This window comes from Saccopteryx bilineata, chromosome 1, assembly GCF_036850765.1.
Source record: "Saccopteryx bilineata isolate mSacBil1 chromosome 1, mSacBil1_pri_phased_curated, whole genome shotgun sequence".
Lineage (NCBI taxonomy): Eukaryota > Metazoa > Chordata > Mammalia > Chiroptera > Emballonuridae > Saccopteryx > Saccopteryx bilineata.
Genome location: NC_089490.1, coordinates 227701774 through 227727138, shown reverse-complemented (window position 1 = coordinate 227727138; position 25365 = coordinate 227701774). Strand labels below are relative to the sequence as shown.

The 25365-nt window shown below is 38.9% G+C and overlaps 1 protein-coding gene across 1 annotated transcript in view; it reads left to right on the top strand.

Moving 5' to 3' along the window:
* DNAH14 (dynein axonemal heavy chain 14) overlaps window positions 1-25365 on the top strand; it is a 207252-nt gene that overhangs the window by 15740 nt on the left and 166147 nt on the right. The window contains exons 8-9 of the mRNA XM_066252726.1: window positions 17131-17275; window positions 17471-17602. Of these exons, the coding sequence (XP_066108823.1) occupies window positions 17131-17275; window positions 17471-17602 (277 nt within the window). The remainder of the gene's footprint in view (window positions 1-17130; window positions 17276-17470; window positions 17603-25365) is intronic.

Below are 25365 nucleotides of genomic sequence, written 5' to 3'. Positions count from 1 at the left end.
TCTCTATTTTTATCACTTAATGTATACATTCTGACGTAGCAAATTAAAACAAAGTTGATTCACGTTAGTCTTATGTGTGAAGCAATAGTGTACCCACGGCTACTGATAAAGTTCATTTACGCCACTGTAATTTTTACGAATTTCAACAAGGAAGAAATGCTACAGAAGCATGTCTGTCACATCCACCATATTCCCTGGACTTAGCACTCTCTGACTATCACTTGTTTTTGTCCTTACAAAATTTTTTTTAATAAATAAATTTTTATTTTAATTGGGTGACATCAATAAATCAGGGTACATATATTCAAAGAAAACATTACCAGGTTATCCTGTCATTTAGTTCTGTTGCATACCCATCACCCAAAGAGAGATCGACCTTTGTCACCCTCTGTCCAGTTTTATTTGGACCCCTCCCCCTCCCCCTCTCCCTCCTCCCCTCCCCCCCCCCCGTAACCACCCCATGCCTGTCCATGTCTCTTAGTCTCGTTTTTATGTCCCACCAATGTATGGAATCCTGCAGTTCTTGTTTTTTTCTGATTCAATTATTTCACTCCACATAATGTTATCAAGATTCCACCATTCTGCTGTAAGTGATCCGATGTCATCATTACTTTTAGCTGAATAGTATACCCTGGTGTATATGTGCCCCATCTTCTTTATCCAGTCTTCTAATTTTTTTACAGTGATTAAAAGCCTTTAAGCAAACTCTTGGCTAATACAGCAAGAATCCATAAAAGAGTAGTGTCCTTAACATGTTCACCAAGTCCAAGTTAGCCCCATCACCATGCCAAATTCCTGAAAAATGCAACCCAACCACAGTTCAGTCTGTTAGGAGCTTTCACAGGGAGCAGGAGTCCAGGAAAAGTCCACATCCAGGAAAAGTCCTCATGGCACTGGAATTGTCACCATTCTATACTTTGCAGCTCATGTCCAAGTCCCAATGACTGCTGCTTCTAGCTGGTAATGATTCAGGTAGACTGGAAAGGCCATTTGCAGCATGCGTGGATATGGAGCTTCTGTTCTCCTCTGCCTGGAGAGATGAGACCATGTTGCTTTTCCCTGGAGCTCTGTGACTGTGGCATGGTAAAGAGAACCTTGGGATACACTAAGCTGGGTGGCAAGGGTAGATTCATAATAGAAGTTGGCAAAAGGGGGAAAGAGAGCTCTAAATTAGGAGTAGGTCCCGGCCTGAAATATGAGTGGGGCATTGAGGTAGGAGGGATAAAGGAAACACTATATATTAAGCAAAGCAGCAGAAAATAGGACTCTATCAACACCCACAACAGAGATCTTTGAGGGAAGAATAAAAAACCTGACTATTCAGGCAAAACATAGTTAAGTGGCCCTTGTGCAAATGAGATCAGTTTACCTTCTTCTTGGAAGAAATACCCTAGGCTCATCCACAGTGTCATAGATGGGGCCGATGGCCCTGGGCACCTTCAACCTTCAGTGGCTAACCCCAGCATTCTGGGCAAGGTTAGGTCATAGATGGCTGGAACAGGGCTGGAAGAGACTGAACCCTCCCTTAGAGGAGCAAGGGGGAAGCCTACCTTCCAGTGTCCCTGTTTCCTCACAACAGAGGCATGTAAGCCTGGCAGGCTTTAGCTCAATGGCCTTCCTTTCCACTATTGAAGCAGGACCCAGATGGCATCCTATGAGACCCCTTTGGGGTGTTGGAGCCTTTAAGGGTGTATCCTAAAAGCTGGTAGTTCCCCTGATCTTTATTGGGCTTTTTCTGCCTCTAGGTATCTTAAAAGCCATGCTCAGAAGATCTCGCTGAGGGGTTTGAGGATCCCCATCCGCCTATATAAATCTTTTCCATATATCTGGAGCTATTTGGAAAAAGACAAAACAGTGTTATTAGCTGGATCTAATAAAGAAGGTAGTAGTTTGCAGGCGAAAAAGATTTGGTGTCTCCTGTTCATCAGCATTCAAAAGAAATGTAAATTTTTTTTTAAAGTAAGAAGCATGATATGGTAGACCTGTAGGAGTTCCAGGATATGACTACCCCCTTTAAATTTTTTTTAATTGACCTTAAAATGTTTGCTGAGTACACTTTAATAATACCTTAACTTTAAAGATTGTAAGCATGACAAAATACAGTAAATGCTTTTGCTCCATATGCAGGAGCATTTTCAGTTTAGCCAGTTTAGGAAATCCAATAATAGAACAATGCATACAGACAATGAGCTATAACATGCTTAGCAGCCTCTCCTGTTCTGACAGAGGTTACTATAGATCCGGAATATGTATCCACTGTAATGTGGACATACGACTGTTTGCCAAATGAAGGTATATGAGTAACATCCACCTGCCAAAGTTGTCCTGGTAGGGGTCCTTGAGGGTTAACTCCAAATGAAGGGGCAGTATAGGACCCCTTGGACAGGATTTCCCAATCTGCTGTGCTGCTTCCCGAGAAAGTTGAAACTGTTTACACCGGGCTGCAGCGTTCTGGTGATGAATAGTATGAGACTGACTTGCTCGGTCTGTCATGGTTGCTCCATATAATTTTCTTTTGGGTAGCTTGCTCAACAAGGGCATTCCTAGGCCCTGGCCGGTTGGCTCAGTGGTAGAGCATTGGCCTGGTGTGCAGGATTCCCGGGTTCGATTCCCAGTCAGAGCACACAGTAGAAGTGCCCATCTACTTCTCCACCCCTCCCCCTCTCCTTCCTCTCTGTCTCTCTCTTCCCCTCCCGCAGCCAAGGCTCCACCAGAGCAAAGCCACCCCGGGCACTAAGGATGGCCCCATGGCCTATGCCTCAGGTGCTAGAATGGCTCTGGTTGCAACAGAGCAACACCCCAGATGGGCAGAGCATCCCCGCCCCCCCCCCCTGTAGGCATGCCAGGCGGATCCCGGTTCAGGCGCATGCGGGAGTCTGTCTGACTGCCTCCCCATTTCCATCTTTAGAAAAATACACAAAATAAATAAAAGAAAAAATAAAACAACAACAAAAAAAAAAAAGAAAAAGAGAGAAAAAAAAAAAGGGCATTCCCTTGTGCTAAAAGCTCCAGGGAACATGGAGTGAGCTTGAGTATGTCCTATGAAACATGGAGCTCTATGTTGACATATAGGTCATTGAAGAAGGAGGAACTGCTGAAATAGTTCATCAGCATTTGTCCCTAAGACAGCAGTCTTTTTTTTTTTTTTTTTTTACTGATTGATTTTTTTTAATTAAATTTAATGCAGTGACATTGATAAATCAGGGTACATATGTTGAGAGAAAATATCTCTAGATTATTTTGACATTTGATTGTGCTGTATACCCCTCCCCCAAAGTTAAATTGTCCTCTGTCACCTTCTATCTGGTTTTCTTTGTGCCCCTCCCCTCCCCTAACCCCTCTCTCCTTCTTCACCCCCTCCCCCCCTCCCCCAACCTCCCTCCCCTGTTGCCATCACATTCTTGTTCATGTCTCTGAGTCTCATTTTTATGTCCCTTCTATGTATGGATCCATCTTAGATTTTTTTTTCTGATTTACTTATTTCACCCCGTATAATGTTGTCAAGGTTCATCCATGTTATTGTATATGATCCGATGTCATCGTTTCTTATGGCTGAGTAGTATTCCATAGTATATATATACCAAAGCTTTTTAATCCACTCGTCCTCTGACGGACACTTGGGCTGTTTCCAGATCTTCGCTATTGTGAACAATGCTGCCACAAACATGCGGGTGCATTTCTCCTTTTCGAGCTGTTCTATGGTGTCCTTGGGGTATATTCCTAACAGTGGTATAGCTGGGTCAAAAGGCAGTTCGATTTTCAGATTTTTGAGGAATCTTCATACTGTTTTCCACAGTGGCTGCACCAGTCTGCATTCCCACCAGCAGTGCAGGAGGGTTCCCTTTTCTCCACATCCTCGCCAGTACTTATTCTGTGTTGTTTTGTTGATAAGCGCCATTCTGACTGGTGTGAGGTGATATCTCATTGTGGTTTTAATTTGCATTTCTCTAATGATTAGTGATGTTGAGCATTTTTTCCATATGCCTATTGGCCATCTGTATGTCCTCTTTGGAGAAGTGTCTATTCATCTCTTTTGCCCATTTTTGGATTGGGTTGTTTGTCTTCCTAGTGTTGAGTTTTACAAGTTCTTTATAAATTTTGGTTATTAACCCCTTATCAGACGTATTGTCAAATATGTTCTCCCATTGTGTAGTTTGTCTTTTTATTCTGTTCTTGTTGTCTTTAGCTGTGCAAAAGCTTTTTAGTTTGATATAGTCCCATTTGTTTATCCTGTCTTTTATTTCACTTCCCCGTGGAGATAAATCAGCAAATATATTGCTCCGAGAGATGTCGGAGAGCTTACTGCCTATGTTTTCTTCTAAGATGCTTATGGTTTCATGGCCTACATTTAAGTCTTTTATCCATTTTGAGTTTATTTTTGTGAGTGGTGTAAGCTGGTGATCTAGTTTCATTTTTTTGCAGGTAGCTGTCCAATTTTCCCAACACCATTTGTTAAAGAGGCTGTCTTTACTCCATTGTATTTCCTTACCTCCTTTGTCAAATATCAGTTGTCCATAGAACTGTGGGTTTATTTCTGGGTTCTCTGTTCTGTTCCATTGATCTATATGCCTGTTCTTATGCCAGTACCAGGCTGTTTTGAGTACAACGGCCTTGTAGTATAACTTGATATCAGGAAGTGTGATACCTCCCACTTTATTCTTCTTTTTTAAGATTGCTGAGGCTATTCGTGTCCTCTTTTGGTTCCATATAAATTTTTGGAATATGTGGTCTATATCTTTGAAGTATGTCATTGGTATTTTAATTGGTATTGCATTGAATTTATAGATTGCTTTGGGTAATATAGACATTTTAATGATGTTTATTCTTCCTAACCATGAGCACGGTATATGCTTCCACTTGTTTGTATCTTCCTTGATTTCTTTTATCAATGCTTTGTAATTTTCAGAGTACAAGTCTTTAGTCTCCTTGGTTAAGTTTACTCCTAGGTACTTTATTTTTTGGTTGTAATTGTGAAGGGGATTGTTTCCTTAATTTCTCTTTCTGACTGTTCATTGTTGGTGTATAAAAATGCTTCTGATTTCTGAGTATTGATTTTATATCCTTTCACTTTGCTGAATTTATTTATCAGGTCCAGTAGTTTTTTGACTGAGACTTTAGGCTTTTCTATATACAATGTCATATCATCTGCAAATAATGATAGTTTTACTTCTTCTTTTCCAACTTGAATGCCTTTTATTTCTTCTTCTTGTCTGATTGCTGTGGCTAGGACTTCCAGGACTATGTTAAATAAGAGTGGTGAAAGGGGGCACCCCTGCCTTGTTCCTGATCTTAAGGGTATTGCTTTTAATTTTTGCCCATTGAGTACGATGTTGGCTGTGGGTTTCTCATAGATGGCTTTTATCATGTTGAGGTATGTTCCCTGTATTCCCACTTTGCTGAAAGTTTTGATCATGAATGGGTGCTGGACTTTATCAAATGCTTTTTCTGCATCTATTGAAATTATCATATGGTTTTTCTCCTTCTTTTTGTTTATGTGATGAATCACATTGATTGATTTACAAATATTGTACCAGCTTTGCCTCCCCAGAATAAATCCCACTTGATCATGGTGTATGATTTTTTCCATATATTGTTGGATCCGGTTTGCTAATATTTTGTTGAGGATTTTAGCATCTATATTCATCAGAGATATTGGCCTATAATTTTCTTTCTTTGTGTTGTCTTTGCCTGGTTTTGGAATCAGAATTATGCTCGCCTCATAAAAGGAGCTTGGAAGTCTTCCTTCCTCTTGAATTTTTTGAAATAGTTTGAGAAGGATAGGAGTTAGTTCTTCTTTGAATATTTGGTAGAATTCCGTTGTGAAGCCATCGGGCCCCGGACTTTTCTTTGTTGGGAGTTTTTTGATAACTGTTTTGATCTCATTTGGTGTAATCGGTCTGTTTAGGTTTTCTGATTCTTCCAGATTGATTTTTGGAAGATTGTATGTTTCAAGGAATTTGTCCATTTCATCTAGGTTGTTTAGTTTTTTGGCATACAGTTCTTCATAGTATTTTCTTACAATATTTTGTATTTCTGTTGTGTCAGTTGTTATTTCTCCTCTCTCATTTCTAATTTTATTTATTTGAGTCCTCTCTTTTTCTTGGTGAGTCTAGTTAAAGGTTCATCAATCTTGTTTACCTTTTCAAAGAACCAGCTCCTAGTTTCATTGATCCTCTGTATTGTTTCTTTAGCCTCTATGTCATTTATTTCTGCTCTGATCTTTATTATTTCCTTCCTTCTACTACATTTGGGCTTTACTTGCTGTTCTTTTTCTAATTCTTTTAGATGCAGGGTTAAGTTGTTTATTTGAGCTTTTTCTAGCTTCTGAAAGTGTGCCTGTAGTGCTATGAACTTCCCTCTCAGCACTGCTTTCGCTGTGTCCCATAAATTTTGAGTTGTTGTATGCTCATTGTCATTCGTTTCTAGGAATTTTTTTATTTCTTCTTTGATCTCATTCTTAATCCATTCATTATTTAACACCCTGCTATTTAGTTTCCATGTGTTTGAGAATTTTTGAGCTTTTCTGCTGTGATTCATTTCTAGTTTCATGCCGTTGTGATCGGAGAAAGTGCTTGATATGATTTCAGTCTTCTTAAATTTGTTGAGAGCACTTTTGTGCCCTAACATGTGGTCTATCCTAGAGAATGTACCATGAGCGCTTGAAAATAATGTATATTCTTCTGCTTTAGGGTGAAAGGATCTGAAGATATCTATTAAATCGAGTTGATCTAGTGTTTCCAATAAGTCTGCTGTTTCTTTGTTAATTTTCTTTCTTGAGGATCTATCTAGTGATGTTAGTGGGGTATTGAAATCCCCTACTATTATAGTATTGCTGTTGATCTCGCCCTTTAAATCCATCAAAGTCTGTTTTATATATTTGGGTGCTCCTATATTAGGTGCATAGATATTTATAATAGTTATATCTTCCTGTTGGATTACTCCCTTTATCATTATGTAGTGGCCTTCTTTATCTCTTACTATATCCTTTGTTTTAAAGTCCAATTTGTCTGATATAAGTATTGCTACCCCAGCTTTTTTTTCATTTCCGTTTGCATGAAATGTTTTTTTCCATCCTTTTACCTTCAATCTATGTGTATCTTTTGTTCTAAGGTGTGTCTCTTGTAGACAACATATGTATGGATCCTGTTTTCTTATCCACGCAGCTACCCTATGTTTTTTGATTGGATCATTTAATCCATTTACATTTAAGGTTATTATTGATATGTAGTTGTTTATTGCCATTTTCTTCTTTAAAGGTGTATTCCTTTTTTTGCTATATTCTATTCCAACTTTGATCTGTTTACAACAGGCCCCTTAACATTTCTTGCAGCATTGGTTTGGTTGTAATGAATTCCTTGAGTTGTTTTTTGTCTGGGAAGCTTTTTATTTCTCCTTCAATTTTAAACGATAGCCTTGCTGGATAAAGTAGTCTTGGTTGTAGGTTCTTGTTCTGCATTACTTTGAATATTTCTTGCCATTCCCTTCTGGCCTCAAGTGTTTCTGTTGAGAAGTCAGATGTCATCCTTATGGGGGCTCCTTTGTAGGTGATAACTTTTTTTTCTCTTGCAGCTTTTAATATTTTCTCTTTATCGCTTAGCTTTGGTATTTTAATTATGATGTGTCTTGGTGTAGGTTTCTTTGGGTTTCTCTTTAATGGAGTTCTCTGTGCTTCTTGGACTTGTGAGAGTTTCTCTTGCATTAATTTAGGGAAGTTTTCAGTTATGATATGATTGAACAAAGTCTCTATCCCTTGTTCTTTTTCTTCTTCTTCAGGAACCCCTATGATGCGGATGTTATTTCTCTTCATGTTGTCACAGAGCTCTCTGTTTCCTCTGACTTTTTGAGTCTCTTTTCTTCTCTGCTTTCATGCCTTCATTCCAGTTGTCCTCCAACTCGCTGATTCGATCCTCAGCTGTATCCATCCTGTTTTTAATTCCTTCCATTGTGGTCTTCATTTCTGATATTGTATTTGTCAGCTCTGACTGATTCTTTTTTAATATTTCAATATCCTTTTTTATACTTGCTATTTCTTTATTTAGGTTTTCAAACTGCCCCTCCATTGTTGTTCTAAGATCCCTAAGCATCGTTACAATCATTATTTTGAACTCTGCATCTGGAAGTTTGATTATTTCCATATCACTCAGCTCATCTCTCAAAGGTGTCTCTTGTGGTTTCATTTGGGTTGCACTCCTTTGTCTTCTCATAATGGTGTTTTATTTGTAGAGTTGGTTGAGTCTAGGCTTGGTGTTGTCTGCCTCCAGTTTTCAGTTGTGTTATTTCTAGGTCTTCTTGGGTTGGTATCGGCTATTATTTGTAATCCACTTTCGGATTTGGGCAGCTTTGAAGTCTTGATTTGTTTGTTTTCTTAACAGGTGATAGTCTTGTTAACTGATCTCAGTGGGGGGCTTCCTTGAAACTGTAACCAGGAATGCTGTGGGTGTAACCTGAGATGCTGAAGGTCTCTTCCACCAACTAATCTCACTGGGGGCAGGGTTTTTTCTCAGCTTCAGTAGGGGGAGGTGTATCTCAGATCTCCATGGAGACCTGAGTTACTGCCCCTCCTCCCCACTTCTTGTTTTCAGCTGTGTCTTGTTGCACTGATTGGAGCTGGATAGATGTCCGGAGATCTCTGATCCGGAAGCACTTCAGCTCTGTTTTGTGAAAGTTTCAGTCCCTCCCCCAGCTATGGCCGCCTCCAGCACAAATGAGTCAGCTTTTTTATTTCGTTTCTTGCATACCTTAGCCCCTCACAGTCTGTCCCTCTCCTTGTCCTTTCCACTTGGGAGATAAGCTGGTCTTTTCAACCCACCTTGCTCCCTGGTCACCAGGTAAGTGGCTGTGAGCAGTAGTTTCTGCTCTTTTTACTCTGTGAAATCCTCTCTGGGCTCTCAGCCTCACCCCCCCACCCCCCGCCGTTCCTGTAAGCAGAGGAGATTCAGGCACTCCTTACCAGGATTATTGTGGCTTCCTCTTTGCTCCTTGGTTTTTGAGAGCTGTTCTTGCAGTTCAGTGTTGGTTTTTCTTGCTGATTTTTCGTAAATTGATTTGTATTCCAGTTTGGTGTTGAGAGCTGGGCGTCTGTGCGTCCACCTACTCCACTGCCATCTTCCTAAGACCTAGACACAGTCTTTATAGTGGAAACACCATAAGTAAATATTTGCTGCCTGTCTATAGATTAAGGGGGGGATATGGCAAATGCTGAAAAACCATGATCTTTGTGCCTCTTCCCTCCCCAACCCCCTCCCTCTCCTCCCCCCACCCTGTAACCCCAACACTGTTGTCCATGTCTCTGAGTCTCATCTTTATGTCCCACCTATGTATGGAATCATATAGTTCTTAGTTTTTTCTGATTTACTTCTTTCGCTCAGTATAATGTTATCAAGGCCCATCCATGTTGTTGTAAAAGATCCTATGTCATCATTTCTTATGGCTGAGTAGTATTCCATAGTATATATATACCAAAGCTTTTTAATCCACTCGTCCTCTGATGGACACTTGGGCTGTTTCCAGATCTTTGCTATTGTGAACAATGCTGCCATAAACATGGGGGTGCATTTCTTCTTTTGAAACAGTGCTATGATGTCCTTGGGGTATATTCCTAACAGTGGTATAGCTGGGTCAAAAGGCAGTTGGATTTTTAATTTCTTGAGGAATCTCCATACTGTTTTCCACACTGGCTGCACCAGTCTGCATTCCCACCAGCAGTGCAGGAGGGTTCCCTTTTCTCCACATCCTCGCCAGCACTTATTCTGTGTTGTTTTATTGATGAGCGCCATTCTGACTGGTGTGAGGTGATATCTCATTGTGGTTTTAATTTGCATTTCTCTAATCATTAGTGATGTTGAACATTTTTTCATATGCCTATTGGCCATCTGTGTGTCCTCTTTGGAGAAGTGTCTATTCATTTCTTTTGCCCATTTTTGGATTGGATTGTTTGTCTTCCTGGTATTAAGTTTTACAAGTTCTTTATAAATTTTGGTTATTAACCCCTTATCAGATGCAATGTCAAATATATTCTCCCATTGTGTAGTTTGTCTTTTTATTCTGTTCTTATTGTCTTTAGCTGTGCAGAAGCTTTTTAGTTTGATATAATCCCATTTGTTTATCCTGTCTTTTATTTCACTTGCCTGTGGAGACAAATCAGCAAATATTGATATATTGCTGCGAGAGATGTCAGAGAGCTTACTGCCTATGTTTTCTTCTAAGATGCTTATGGTTTCACACATTACATTTAAGTCTTTTGTCCAATTTGAGTTTATTTTTGTGAGTGGTGTAAGTTGGTGGTCTAGTTTCATTTTTTTGCAGGTAGCTGTCCAATTTTCCCAACACCATTTGTTGAAGAGGCTGTCTTTACTCCATTGTATTGTCTTACCTCCTTTGTCAAATATCAGTTGTCCATAGAGCTGTGGGTTTATTTCTGGGTTCTCTGTTCTGTTCCATTGTGCCTGTTCTTATGCCAGTACCATGCTGTTTTGAGTACAATGGCCTTATAATATAACTTGATATCTGAAAGTGTGATACCTCCCGCATTTTTCTTCCTTTTCAAGATTGATGAGGCTATTCGTGTTCTCTTTTGGTTCCATATAAATTTTTGGAATATGTGTTCTATATCTTTGAAGTAAGTCATTGGTATTTTAATCGGTATTGCTTTGAATTTATAGATTGCTTTGGGTAATATAGACATTTTAATGATGTTTATTTTTCCTAATCATGAGCACTGTATATGCCTCCACTTATTCGTATCTTTCCTGGTTTCTTTTATCAATGTTTTATAATTTTCTGAGTACAAGTCTTTAATCTCCTTGGTTAGATTTATTCCTAGGTACTTTATTTTTTTGGTTGCAATGGTAAAAGGATTGATTCCTTGATTTCTCTTTCTGACAGTTTATTATTAGTGTATAAAAATGCCTCTGATTTCTGAGTATTGATTTTATATCCTGCCACCTTGCCAAATTCATTTATCAGGTCTAATAGTTTTTTGACTGAGACTTTAGGGTTTTCTATATACAATATCATATCATCTGCAAATAATGATAGTTTTACTTCTTCTTTTCCAATTTGGATGCCTTTTCTTTTTCTTGTCTGATTGCTGTGGCTAGGACTTCCAGAACTATGTTCAATAAGAGTGGTAAAAGGGGGCACCCCTGCCCTGTTCCTGATCTTAAGGGGATTGCTTTTAATTTTTGCCCATTGAGTATGATGTTGGCTGTGGGTTTCTCATAGATGGCCTTTATCATGTTGAGGTATGTTCCCTGTATTCCCACTTTGCTGAGAGTTTTGATCATGAATGGGTGCTGGTATCAAATGCTTTTTCTGCATCTATTGAAATTATCATGTGGTTTTTCTCCTTTCTTTTGTTTATGTGATGAATCACATTGATTGATTTGCGAATATTGTACCAGACTTGCCTCCCAAGAATAAATCCCACTTGATCATGGTGAATGATTTTTTTCATATATTGCTGGATCCGGTTTGCTAATATTTTGTTGAGGATTTTTGCATCTAAGTTCATCAGGGATATTGGCCTATAATTTTCTTTCTTTGTGTTGTCTTTGCCTGGTTTTGGAATCAGAATTATGCTCGCCTCATAAAAGGAGCTTGGAAGTCTTCATTCCTCTTGAATTTTTTGAAATAGCTTGAGAAGGATAGGAGTTAGTTCTTCTTTGAATATTTGGTAGAATTCACTTGTGAAGCCATTAGGCCCAGGAGTTTTCTTTTTTAGGAGTTTTTTGATAGCTATTTCAATCTTATTTGTTGTAATTGGTCTGTTTAGATTTTCTGATTCTTCCAGATTGATTTTTGGAAGATTATATGATTCAAGGAATTTGTTCATTTCATCTAGGTTGTTTAGTTTTTTGGCGTACAGTTCTTCATAGTATTTTCTTACAATATTTTGTATTTCTGTTGTGTCAGTTGTTATTTCTCCACTCTTGTTTCTAATTTTATTTATTTGAGTCCTCTCTCTTTTTTTCTTGGTGAGTCTCATTAAAGGTTCATCGATCTTGTTTACCTTTTCAGAGAACCAGCTCCTGATTTCATTGATCCTCTGTATTGTTTCTTTAACCTCTATATCATTTATTTCTGCTCTGATCTTTATTATTTTCTTCCTTCTACTACCTCTGGGCTTTACTTGCTGTTCTTTTTCTAGTTCTTTTAGATGCAGGGTTAAGTTGTTAATTTGAGCTTTTTCTAGCTTCTTGAGGTATGCCTGTAATGCTATAAACTTCCCTCTCAGGACTGCTTTTGCTGTGTCCCATAAATTTTGAGTTGATGTATGCTCATTATCGTTTGTTTCTAGGAATTTTTTAATTTCTTCTTTGATCTCAATGTTAACCCATTCGTTATTTAATAACGTGCTATTTAGTTTCCAAGTGTTTGAATCCTTTTCAATTTTTCTATTGTGGTTGATTTCTAGTTTAATGCCATTGTGATCAGAGAAAGTGCTCGATATGATTTCAATCTTCTTAAATTTGTTGAGACCACTTTTGTGCCCTAACATGTGGTCTATTCTAGAGAATGTACCATGAGCGCTTGAAAAGAATGTATATTCTGCTGTTTTAGGGTGAAAGGTTCTGAAGATATCTATTAAATTGAGTTGATCTAATATGTCCTTTAAGTCTGCTGTTTCTTTGTTAATTTTCTTTCTTGAGGATCTATCTAATGATGTTAATGGGGTGTTGAAATCCCCTACTATTATAGTATTGCTGTTGATCTCACCCTTTAAGTCCATCAAAGTCTGCTTTATATATTTAGGTGCTCCTATATTAGGTGCGTAGATATTTATAATGGTTATATCTTCCTTTTGGATTACTCCCTTTATCATTATGTAGTGACCACTTTATCTCTAACTATGGTCTTTGTTTTAAAGTCCATTTTGTCTGATATAAGTATTGCTACCCAGCCTTTTTTTCATTTCCATTTGCGTGAAATATTTTTTTCCATCCTTTTATCTTCAGTCTGTGTGCATCTTTTGATTTAAGGTGTGTTTCTTGTAGACAGCATATGTATGGATCCTGTTTTCTTATCCACGCATCTACCCTATGTCTCTTGATCAGATCATTTAATCCATTAACATTTAAGGTTATTACTGATATGTGATTGTTTATTGCCATTTTTTTTTCTTTAAAACTGTATTCCTCTTTTGCTATATCCTTTTTTTCCTTTGATCTGTTTACAACAGGTCCCTTAGCATTTCTTGCAGCCTTGGTTTGGTTGCAGTGAATTCCTTGAGTTTTTTTTTTTTGTCTGTAAAGCTTTTTATTTCTCCTTCAATTTTAAATGATAGCCTTGCTGGATAAAGTAGTCTTGGTTGTAGGTTCTTGTTCTGCATTACTTTGAATATTTCTTGCCATTCCCTTCTGGCCTCAAGTGTTTCTGTTGAGAAGTCAGAAGTCATCCTTATGGGGGCTTTTTTGTAGGTGATTGTCTTTTTTACTCTAGCAGCTTTTAATATTTTCTCATTATTTAGCTTTGGTATTTTAATTATGATGTGTCTTGGTGTTGGTTTCTTTGGGTTTCTCCTTAATGGGGTTCTCTGTGCTTCCTGAACATGTGAAATGTTTTCCTGCCTTAATTGGGGGAAGTTTTCCGCTATAATATGTTTGAACAAAGTCTCTATCCCTTGTTCTTTCTCTTCTTCTTGAGGAACCCCAATGATGCGGACGTTATTTCTCTTCATGTTGTCACCGAGCTCTCTTAAGAGTTTCCTCAGACTTTTTGAGTCTCTTTTCTTTTTTCTGCTCTGCTTCCGTGCCTTTATTTATTGTGTCCTCTAACTCACTGATTCGATTCTCTACTTCATCCATCCTGCTTTTAATTCCTTCCATTGTATTCTTTATTTCAGATATTGTATTTGTCATTTCTGACTGATTCTTTTTTATTATTTCAATGTCCTTTTTTATATTTGTTATCTCTTTATTTAGGTTTTCGTAATGGCCATCTATGGTTGTTCTAATATCTTTGAGCATCCTAACAATCGTTATTTTAAACTCTGCATCTGGTAATTTGGTTATATCTGATTCATGCAGGTCCTTTTCTGGGGATTTCTCTTGGTTTATTTGTGTTGTATTTCTCTGCCTCCACATTTTCTCTTCACGGGAGTGGCTGTGATCATGTGCTCAGGTGCACAAGCGTTGGTGGCCCTGGGCTATGCCCCGCCTCCGTGTGTGATGTTATGCTCGGTCCTGAGGGCGCTGGCGAGCACCTTTGCTCAGCTGCAGTTCTCCGCCTGTTTCCGGGCTTTCGCCCTGCCCTTGCAGCAGGAGGAGCCCACTCGAGGAACGGCTGCTAGCCTTGGCTCTTCCGCCAGGCAGGACTGCGTGCCCAAGCTCAGCTCAGTAGCGGAACTCCGCCTCTTCTGGGCTTTTGGCTCCACCTTCGTGGGAGGAGCCGGCTACCAAGTCAGACTGCAAACCTGGGTTGCACGGGTGGGGCAAGGCTGTGCTCCTCTGCCCTTGCTCAGTGGCTGGTCTCCACCCTTTCCGGGGTTCCCGCCCTTCTCCCGCAGGCTGGATTACAGGCTGCCGGCAGCTGAGCTTGACTGCTTTTGCACGCCCCTTCTCCCCAGCCAGGCAAGATTGAGCTCACACCTGAGCCCAGTGGTGGCCAGCTGGCTTCCGCCCCTGCCAGCAGAACTGCACTTTTGTCTCCCACTGCCGCCCGCCCTCCGGTGCGCCCTCAGCCACGTGGGTGGGGGCGTTGCAGCTCAGACCCTAAGACTCACTACTGTAGACCCAAAAGCTCCCTCCTTCTATGCGACTCTGCTCTGAGTGCCGCGGGGGAGCTTGTTTGGCTGCTCTCCTGCTTCCCTTTGCTAGTATTGCTGTTTCCAGGGGAAATAGTCACTTCAGCTTTGGGGAGTAACTCGTCCCAGGGGTTAGGGTGGCTATCTCCCAAAATGTTTCTCCCTGTGCCTCCCAGATTACACTCTCTTCCTGTTACTCTGGTCCTGTCCTCCCCCCCCATCCCCAGGAGCCCCGGGTGAGTGGTTGTGAGAGAGATGTTCTGCGTGGTCCCTTTAAGAAGGATCCTGGGTCTGAGAAATCAGACTCTTTCTCACAAACAGTATCCTGACTTGTTTCCAGCTAAATACTGTCCTTACGCCTCTTCTGGGCTCTGGGGCTGCAGGCTGGTGCTTTGTTCCTGGGGCTCAGGACCTTTTCCCCTCTGCTAAACTCACTTCCTGCCACGCGAGTCTCTCCCTGCTGCCTTTCGCTCCGGGGAGCTGGGCAGCCCTCTCCGCGTTTCCGCGTTTCCACTTTTCCTACCAGTCTCGGTGTGGCTTCTTCAGTGTTCCTTGGTTGAAGAGTCCTCTTAGTTTAGTCCAAAGTTGGTTTTTCCAGATGATAGTTCATAAAATTAGTTTGTAATCCACTTTGGTTCTGGGAGGTAGATGTTGGTACATCCGCCTACTCCAGCGCCCTATAAACTTAATTCTTTGAGATAACCTTACAAAATTTTTTGAAGGGCAAAAAATTCAAAAATGAAGAAGATATCAAACAAGCACTAGTTCAATTTTTCGCATCAAAAGATAAAACATTTTTTAAAAATGGGATATACAAATTGCCCTCATGCTGGCAAGAAATCATTAATAATAATGGCAATTATATTATCTAATAAAGTTTATTGACGGTAAGAAAAATTTATATTTTGTTTTACTCCAAAAATGAACAGAACTTTCTGGTAGACCTTATATAAAATAAATACTGAATATATTTCCCAGTGTACCATTCTGTGCTGAGAGGAAATCACAGTGTAATGAAGAACCTAGGATGACTTTCTTTGGCCTCTTGATCTAACGTTTTGCTTTCAAAAAGGGGAATGATTAAGTAATCCAAGATAGAAAACATTACCATATTTCCCCTTGTATAAGATTCACCCTTTTTTTGAAAAATTTGAGATCTAAAAACGATTTTTTTACTTGCATTTGACAGTGATGAGGAGTTGGCTGAATTTTATGATGAATAAAACTTAAGTCAATAACTTTATGTAATACATTTTTTTTCCAAATTTTGGTGTGTCTTATACATGGCAGCATCTTATAAATGGGGAAATAAACGGTAATTCTATTTTGTAGTCTATCCAGCCGCCAAGAGTTGCTGTTAAACTTTTTATTTTGAGATGATTGTGATAGGAAGGCAGTTGTAAGAAATTATAGGAAGAGATGGCATGCACGCTTTACCCATTTCCCTCAGTGGTGACATCTTGCAGACCTACAGTAAAATATGAGGAGCAGGACAGTGACATTGATGTAACCGAGACCCCACAACATGGCTGTCACCGTGGGACCCCTCCTGCTGCCCTTCTACAGCCCCACTCTCCTCCCTTCCACACCTGCTCCTTATCCTATGCCAAGAACTAACGTGTTCTCCATTTCTGTAATTTGTCTTTCCAAGAATGTTGTGTAAATGGAATCATATAGTACGTAAGCTTCAGGCTTGACTCTTTTCACTTACCATAGCTCTCTGGAGAGCCAGCCAGATTGCCGCAGGTAGAAATTGTTCCTTTTTTATTGCTGAGTAGCAGTCCATGATGAGAATGTGCCACTCTTTGACCATTTACCTTATCACTTCCACTCTGCTGCTGCTCCTTCAATTCTCTCCTCCTGTTAATTCCATGTCATTAGAAGTGAGGTGACCATGATCAGACCAGTAGAAAGAGACAAAGGGGCCTATCTTTCCTATTTTAGGATGTATATAAAGGTTAGAGTATTTAAGACCCATTCTCCAAATGGTTCCTAATTTAGTTTATTTCCCTCCCCTGTAACTGGGGAAAAAGTAAATTGAGGAGATTTATTTAAATTTGATGAATATGGGAAATATGATTTGTTTGGCTATCACTGCCCACTAGTTCAGAATTACTAGAACCCAGTGTCATAACAGAATAATACCATCACTTGTTTCCCTCTCCCATTTTGTTCTTACTCGACACACCCAATACCAAAACCTTGCCTTCAATCGTATTGGCCAAACAAAACATGTAATGCTTACTAATCTTTATCAATGTTATTTAAAATGTGATAGATGTAATACATATTAACTATAGGCATACGAAACAGATTACACTAGCTATCTCTAAATTAACTTCATTCACTTTGAAGGATAGATAATTCTGGAAATCTTTTAACTTCAGGTCATTTTTGTACCACCATCTGTTTTGGGCTGATGAATTATTTCAGAGCTGTTTGCTTTACATAAAGGGACTTTGTGAAGATGCAGTCAATCTCAAAAATTATAATGAACATGAAGATAATCCGTCTGCCATATGCCTTGTCAGGGTGGGTAAAAGTGTACTACTACAAGCCAGCATTGGTGTATAGAAACTATTCAGAACAAAAGAGGTTTTGAATCAAAGGACCTATAAATAAATTATCCCTATTGGATGACTAATGTTCTAAAATAGCTGAAAACATTATTCCCTTGGGTAGTCAATTTGAATAGTTAACATTTCTTACTTAATATCATTTAATTAGCTGGATAGGTCTCGAACGTATTCTCTAGATGAATTTTGTGAAGAACAGCTCCAGCAAGCTACCCACGCATTGAAACAACTTCAGGATATCAGAGAGAAAGCTATTTCAGAAATAAAAAGTACAATTTTAAAGGTAATTTTTTTATTATATCCTCTTAATCTCATCAGTTCTTATGTTCTGACTAAAGCAAATGCTCCCCATTGTATCCCAGGAAATAGTATTGTAAATGGGCAGGTAGAGGGACCAAGGTGGTTAATTAGCCAACTAACTAGTACTGTGCATTTACTAGGCTTAGTACAGGAATTTTTCCAGGTGCTGTATAGAATGCAAATATACGTGTATATAAAGATATATGTGTGCTTGTATAAATCATCCATGTGGATATTGACATATATATTTCTGATATGTTTCATGTATGACTTGAGGTGACATATGAAAGGAAACGTGATTTGTTACAAGTTCAGATTCCTAAAACAAAAACCCATGGCTCAGGAAAAATGTAACTGGATGTGATAAAACTTCCCTACTGCTTGTATAAAAAGGATTCAATAACACAATGAACAATGTCCTCAGAGCATTCTTATCCAATAGGCTATGACTCGTTTCATAGGGTTGTTTTATGTAGCTCACCTACGTAGGGAATGACAACACACAGAACAGAATTCTCGAGTGCAGTTCAGAAAGGGACAGGTGCGCCATCACCTGGTCATGGACTTGCTGCCTCTCTTGCTAGTTTGGCTGAATACAGAAGGTTATCTGAGGCTCTCTGAAGGAATAAGTGGACTGAGTCTCCCTTAACAAATTTTCAGATATTGTTTCTCTGAATTGAACCTTTGATGGATGATACTGGGTAGCAATGACTTCAAAGCCTGTTGATAGGAAGACAAAGTACAGTTATTTTATGTCAATGAAATAATGCCTCTTATTCCTTATTCTATTCCTCACAGTTCTCCTAACCTCCCTAAGCCCAGTCATATGTAGACAGACTCTGGAACATTTTGGCCAAGGATAGCATAAATCAAAAAGGTATTAACAAACCTAGGCCACTAAGATAGTGGTAAAATACGACAGTCATCCTACTTTTCCCATTCGGCATAACCAGGATCTGGTCCTAAATATCTGTTAAAGGATTTCCATTTAAATCAATTTTTGAAAAGAATTTATTAAACCTACTGCCAATCCTGTTGTTGAAATCGGTAGATTGTCTTTTTGTTTTGTTTGTGATTTCCTTTGCTGTGCTGACACTTTTTAGTTTAATGTAGTCCCATTTGTTTATTTTTACTTTGTTTCCCTTGCCTGGGAAGACGGATCCAGAAAAACATTGCTAAGAGCAATGTCTCAGAGTTTACTGTGTTTTCTTCTAAGAGTTTTATGATTTCAGGTCTTGCATTCAAGTTTTTAATCCATTCTGTGCTTATTCTTGTATATGATGTAAGAAAGTGATCTAGTTTTTTTTTTCTTTTTTTTTTTTTTTGTATCTGTCTAGTTTTTGCAACACTGTTTATTGAAGAGACTGTCTTTACCCCATGGTATATATTTGTCTCATTTGTCATAGATTAGTTGACCATACAGGCATGGATTTATTTCTGGGCTCTCTGCTCCATTGATTTATGTGTCTATTTTTATGCCATTACTGTGTTGTTTTTATTACTCTAGCCTTGTAATATAGTTTGATACCAGATAGCAGGATACCTTTTGCTATTTGTGGTCTTCTGTGGTTTGCAGCCATTTTTTTAAGATGCATTTTCTGCTCCCTTCTTCCCCTGCCTTCCTTTTGAAAGCACAGTAATTCACAGATCGATACTCTTGTTGGTTTTCCATAGATTACGTAGGCTTTCTCCACTCTATTTCATTCCTTTTTTTTCTCCTCTGATTGAATAATTTATTTTTAAAATTTTTATATTTTTCAATTACAGTTGACATTCAATATTATATTAGTTTTAGGTCTACAGGATAGTGGTCAGACATTTGTATTAACCTATGAAGTGACCCCCCCCCATAGGTCTGGTACCCACGTGGGCACCTTACATAGTTACTGACTGTATTCCTGTGCTGTACTTTACATCCCATGGCTGTTTTCTAACTGCCAATTTGTACTCCCTAATCCTTCACCTTTTTCACCTTCTGATTGGGTAATTTCAGTTGATCTATCTTGAAGATTAGTTATTCTTTTCTTCTGCCTGAAGTCTGTTGTTGAAGCATCCTGCTGAATTCTTTATTCTCATTTATTCTTTTTTTTTTTTTAATAAATTTTTATTAATGGTAATGGGATGACATTAATAAATCAGGGTACATATATTCAAAGAAAACATGTCTAGGTTATTTTGTCATCAAATTATTTTGCAAACCCCTCACCCAAAGTCAGATTGTCCTCCGTCACCCTCTATCTAGTTCTCTGTGCCCCTCCCCCTCCCCCTAACTCTCTCCCTCCCTCCCTCCCATGTCCTCCCTCCCCCCCCCACCCTTGGTAACCACCACACTCTTGTCCATGTCTCTTAGTCTCATTTTTATGTTCCACCAATGTATGGAATCATGCAGTTCTTGTTTTTTTCTGATTTACTTATTTCACTCCTTATAATGTTATCAAGATCCCACCATTTTGCTGTAAATGATCTGATGTCATCATTTCTTATGGCTGAGTAGTATTCCATAGTGTATATGTGCCACATCTTCTTTATCCAGTCTTCTATTGAAGGGCTTTTTGGTTGTTTCCATGTCTTGGCCACTGTGAACAGTGCTGCAATGAACATGGGGCTACATGTGTCTTCACGTATCAATGTTTCTGAGGTTTTGGGGTATATACCCAGTAGAGGGATTGCTGGGTCATAAGGTAGTTCTATTTTCAGTTTTTTGAGGAACCACCATACTTTCCTCCATAATGGTTGTACTACTTTACAGTCCCACCAACAGTGAATGAGGGTTCCTTTTTCTCCACAGCCTCTCCAACATTTGCTATTACCCGTCTTGTTGATAATAGCTAATCTAACAGGGGTGAGGTGGTATCTCATTGTAGTTTTGATTTGCATTTCTCTAATAACTAATGCAGCTGAGCATCTTTTCATATATCTGTTGGCCATTTGTATCTCTTCCTGGGAGAAGTGTCTGTTCATGTCCTCTTCCCATTTTTTTATTGGATTGTTTGTTTGTTTGTTGTTGAGTTTTATGAGTTCTTTGTAAATTTTGGATATTAGGCCCTTATCTGAGCTGTCGTTTGAAAATATCAGTTCCCATATAGTTGGCTGTCTGTTTATTTTGATATCAGTTTCTCTTGCTGAGCAAAAACTTTTAATTCTGATGTAGTCTCATTCATTTATCTTTGCCTTCACTTCTCTTGCCATTGGAGTCAAGTTCATAAAATGTTCTTTAAAACCCAGGTCCATGATTTTAGTACCTATGTTTTTTTCTATGTACTTTATTGTTTCAGGTCTTATATTTAGGTCTTTGATCCATTTTGAATTAATTTTAGTACACGGGGACAGGCTGTAGTCGAGTTTCATTCTTTTGCATGTGGCTTTCCAGTTTTCCCAACACCATTTGTTGAAGAGGCTTTCTTTTCTCCATTGTGTGTTGTTGGCCCCTTTATCAAAAATTATTTGACCATATATATGTGGTTTTATTTCTGGGCTTTCTATTCTGTTCCATTGGTCTGAGTGTCTATTTTTTTTGCCAATACCATGCTGTTTTGATTATCGTGGCCCTATAATATAGTTTAAAGTCAGGTATTGTAATGCCCCCAGCTTCATTCTTTTTCCTTAGGATTGTTTTGGCTATTCGGGGTTTTTTATAGTTCCATATAAATCTGATGATTTTTTGTTCCATTTCTTTAAAAAATCTCATAGGGATTTTGATGGGAATTGCATTAAATTTGTATATTGCTTTGGGTAATATGGCCATTTTGATTATATTTATTCTTCCTATCCAAGAACAAGGAATATTTTTCCATCTCATTGTATCTTTTTCGATTTTCCTTAACAATGCTTTGTAATTTTCATTATATAGGTCCTTTACGTTCTTTGTTATGTTTATTCCTAGGTATTTTATTTTTTTTGTTGCAATCGTGAAGGGGATTATTTTTTTGAGTTCGTTTTCTAATATTTTATTGTTGGCATATAGAAAGGCTATGGACTTTTGTATGTTAATTTTGTATCCTGCGACCTTACTGTATTGGTTTATTGTTTCTAATAATCTTTTTGTGGAGTCCTTCGGGTTTTCGATGTATAGGATCATATCATCAGCAAAAAGTGATACCTTTACTTCTTCTTTTCCGATATGGATGCCTTTTATTTTTTTGTCTTGTCTGATTGCTCTGGCCAGAACTTCTAGCACCACGTTGAATAAGAGTGGAGAGAGTGGACAACCCTGTCTTGTTCCTGATTTAAGGTAGAAAGTCCTCAGTTTTATGCCGTTTAATAGGATGTTGGCTGATGGTTTATCATATATGGCCTTTATCATGTTGAGATATTTTCCTTCTATACCCATTTTGTTGAGAGTCTTAAACATAAAATTGTGTTGTATTTTATCAAAAGCCTTTTCTGCGTCTATTGATAAGATCATGTGGTTTTTGTTCTTTGTTTTGTTGATATGGTGTATTACGTTAACCGTTTTGCGTATGTTGAACCATCCTTGAGATTCTGGGATGAATCCCACTTGATCATGATGTATTATTTTTTTAATATGTTGTTGTATTCGGTTTGCCAGTATTTTGTTTAGTATTTTAGCATCTGTATTCATTAGAGATATTGGTCTGTAGTTTTCTTTCTTTGTGCCATCCTTGCCAGGTTTTGGTATGAGGGTTATGTTGGCCTCATAAAATGTGTTTGGAAGTATTGCTTCTTCTTCAATTTTTTGGAAGACTTTGAGTAGAATAGGAACCAAGTCTTCTTTGAATGTTTGATAGAATTCACTAGTATAACCGTCTGGGACTTTTATTTTTGGGGAGATTTTTAATAGTTTTTTCTATTTCCTCCCTGCTGATTGGTCTGTTTAGGCTTTCTGCTTCTTCATGACTCAGTCTAGGAAGGTTGTATTGTTCTAGGAATTTATCCATTTCTTCTAGATTGTTGTATTTGGTGGCATATAATTTTTCATAGTATTCTACAATAATTCTTTGTATTTCTATGATGTCTGTGGTGATCTCTCCTCTTTCATTTTGGATTTTATTTATTTGAGTCCTGTGTCTTTTTTCCTTGGTGAGTCTTGCCAAGGGTTTGTCAATTTTGTTGATCTTTTCAAAGAACCAGCTCCTTGTTTTATTGATTTTTTCTATAGTTTTTCTGTTCTCTATTTCATTTATTTCTGCACTGATTTTTATTATCTCCTTTCTTCGGCTGGTTTTGGGTTGTCTTTGTTCTTCTTTTTCTAGTTCCTTAAGGTGTGAAGTTAAGTGGTTTACTTCGGCTCTCTCTTGTTTGTTCATATAGGCCTGAAGTGATATGAACTTTCCTCTTATTACTGCTTTTGCTGCATCCCAGAGATTCTGATATGTCGTATTTTCATTTTCATTTGTCTGTATATATCTTTTGATCTCTGCGCTTATTTCTTCTTTGACCCATTCATTTTTTAGAAGTATGTTGTTTAGTTTCCACATTTTTGTGGGTTTTTCCCCCTCTTTTTTGCAGTTGAATTCTAGTTTCAAGGCTTTATGATCAGAAAATATGCTTGGTACAATTTCAATTTTTCTAAATTTGCTGATATTGTCTTTGTGGCCCAACATATGGTCAATTCTTGAGAATGTTCCATGTACACTAGAGAAAAATGTATACTCTGTCGCTTTGGGATGAAGTGTCCTGTAGATGTCTATCATATCCAGGTGTTCTAGTATTTCATTTAAGGCCACTATATCTTTATTGATTCTCTGTTTGGATGACCGATCTCTCATTTATTCTTTAGCTTCAAATTTCTGTTGGTTCTTTGTTTTCTGTTTCCTTTTTGAGCATCTCATTGTTTGTGTTGTTTTCCTGATACCGTTAAATTATTTATTGGTATATTCTTGTAGCTCTCTGAGCATCTTTGGTACAATTATTTTGAATTACTTATTGGAAAATTCTTGGATTTCCATTTCTTTGGGGCTAGTGATGAGAAGTGTACTATACTCCTTCAGTGGAGTTACCTATCCCTGATTTTCGTGATCCCTGTAGCCTTGCATAGGTGTCTGCTTTTAAAGAAGCAATCGTCTCCTCTAGACTTTATGGATTGACTCTAATAAGGGAAGACTCGTGCCTGTGGGTGGGACATGCTGGAATGTCTTGTGACTCTGGGTCTAGTGGTGCAGGATGCCAAATGCAGGGCTGTGTTGGAGCACCAGGTCCTGTAAGGGGTGTGATGTCTCTCAGCTCAGGCTTGTGAGGACCACAGCATTGACAACTGTGTGATTATTGGAAAGTATTATAGGGGGTCCACAGGGGCTCCAAGGACTGTTGCGGTCCTCAGCAGTGGTCCCAGGTCTAGTGGCTAGGGACCAAGGCAGGCAACAGTGGTGGCCAGAACTGGTGCTATGCATTCACGTGCCTGTTGGGGCATCTTCAGGTGCCTGTGTAGTGGCAGGGGCCTGTGGGAGACACCCACATAGTGATGAAGGCCAGGGCAGGAAGCAAGGGCCATGCCAAGTGTGGGCGCACTGGTAGCTGCTAGGACCTGGCATAGGTGTGCAGTATTTTGGCTGCTAGATCTTACCGTAGGATCATGGCAGTGGAGGCTGCAGTCTCCTACATTACCTTCTTGGATGAATTTTTAAAACAAATATCTAGCTACTCTGTGGCCAAACTCTAGGCTAGTGGTTAATAGGCTGCCCACTAGAATCACCTAGGTGGCTTTTCATAAATAATTATTTGGGACTCTAGACCAAATCAATCTGAATTTCTGATGTTAGAGCCCAGTCAGCAATATATTCACAGCTCCTCAAGTGAATCTAAAGTACAGCTAGGTGCCCCTGACCAGGCGGTGGCACAGTGGATAGAGCGTCAGACTGGGACGTGGAGAACCCAGGTGTGAAACTTCCTGGTCACTGGCTTGAGCACGGGTTCCCCAGCTTGAACGTAGGGTTGCTGGGTTGAGCATGGGATCATAGACATGAACCCATGGTGGCTGGCTTGAGCCCAATGTTGGTGGCTTGAGTAAGGGGTCACTTGGTCTGCTGTAGCCCTCCAGTCAAGGCACATATGAGAAAGTAATCGATGAACCACTAAGATGCCACAACAAAGAATTGATGCTTCTAATTTCACTCCCTTCCTATCTGCCCCTATCTGTCTCTCTCTCTCTCTCTCTCTCTCTCTATCTCTCTCTGTCTCTGTGAAAAAATAAAGTACAGCTAGGTTGGAAAGTATTCTTCTGGGCCATGTCTGGGACCACCCAGCTCTGGACAGACATTGCAGGGGATAGAACCGATTGACTGGATGCTGAGGGCCACAGTCAGTGATATAACCTGAGAGTCAGAATTGAGATGTATCTGACCCAGAATATACGCTCTGACAAGAGAGGACAGGTTCACCTACCCAATGTCAGAATTTTCATCGGGACCACCAATATTCAATAAAAAAATCAGGCACTTTTTGTGCTGATACAATGATTAAGCTATTTAAAATTGTTTTAGTACCAGTGCTAAAAATCTTTATTTTGAATAATTGATAGGCTCTGCTTCACCATTTTACCAATTAAAAACCCATGCATCATGACATAGTCTTCAAATCACTCCTGGAAAAATGCAACCTTTTCAATAGAAACATAACCTATTAAAAATTAGTATTCCATTTGTCAGGCCCAGGATGGCTGTACTCATAACTGGTGTAGAAATTACTCTTTTTTTAGCCCAGTTTTTTCAAGCAGCTATTGATTATTAATAAAGAATTTCATTCATTGACTTCAGAGAGTCAGCCAGTGCTGGAAAAAATTGTTGAACA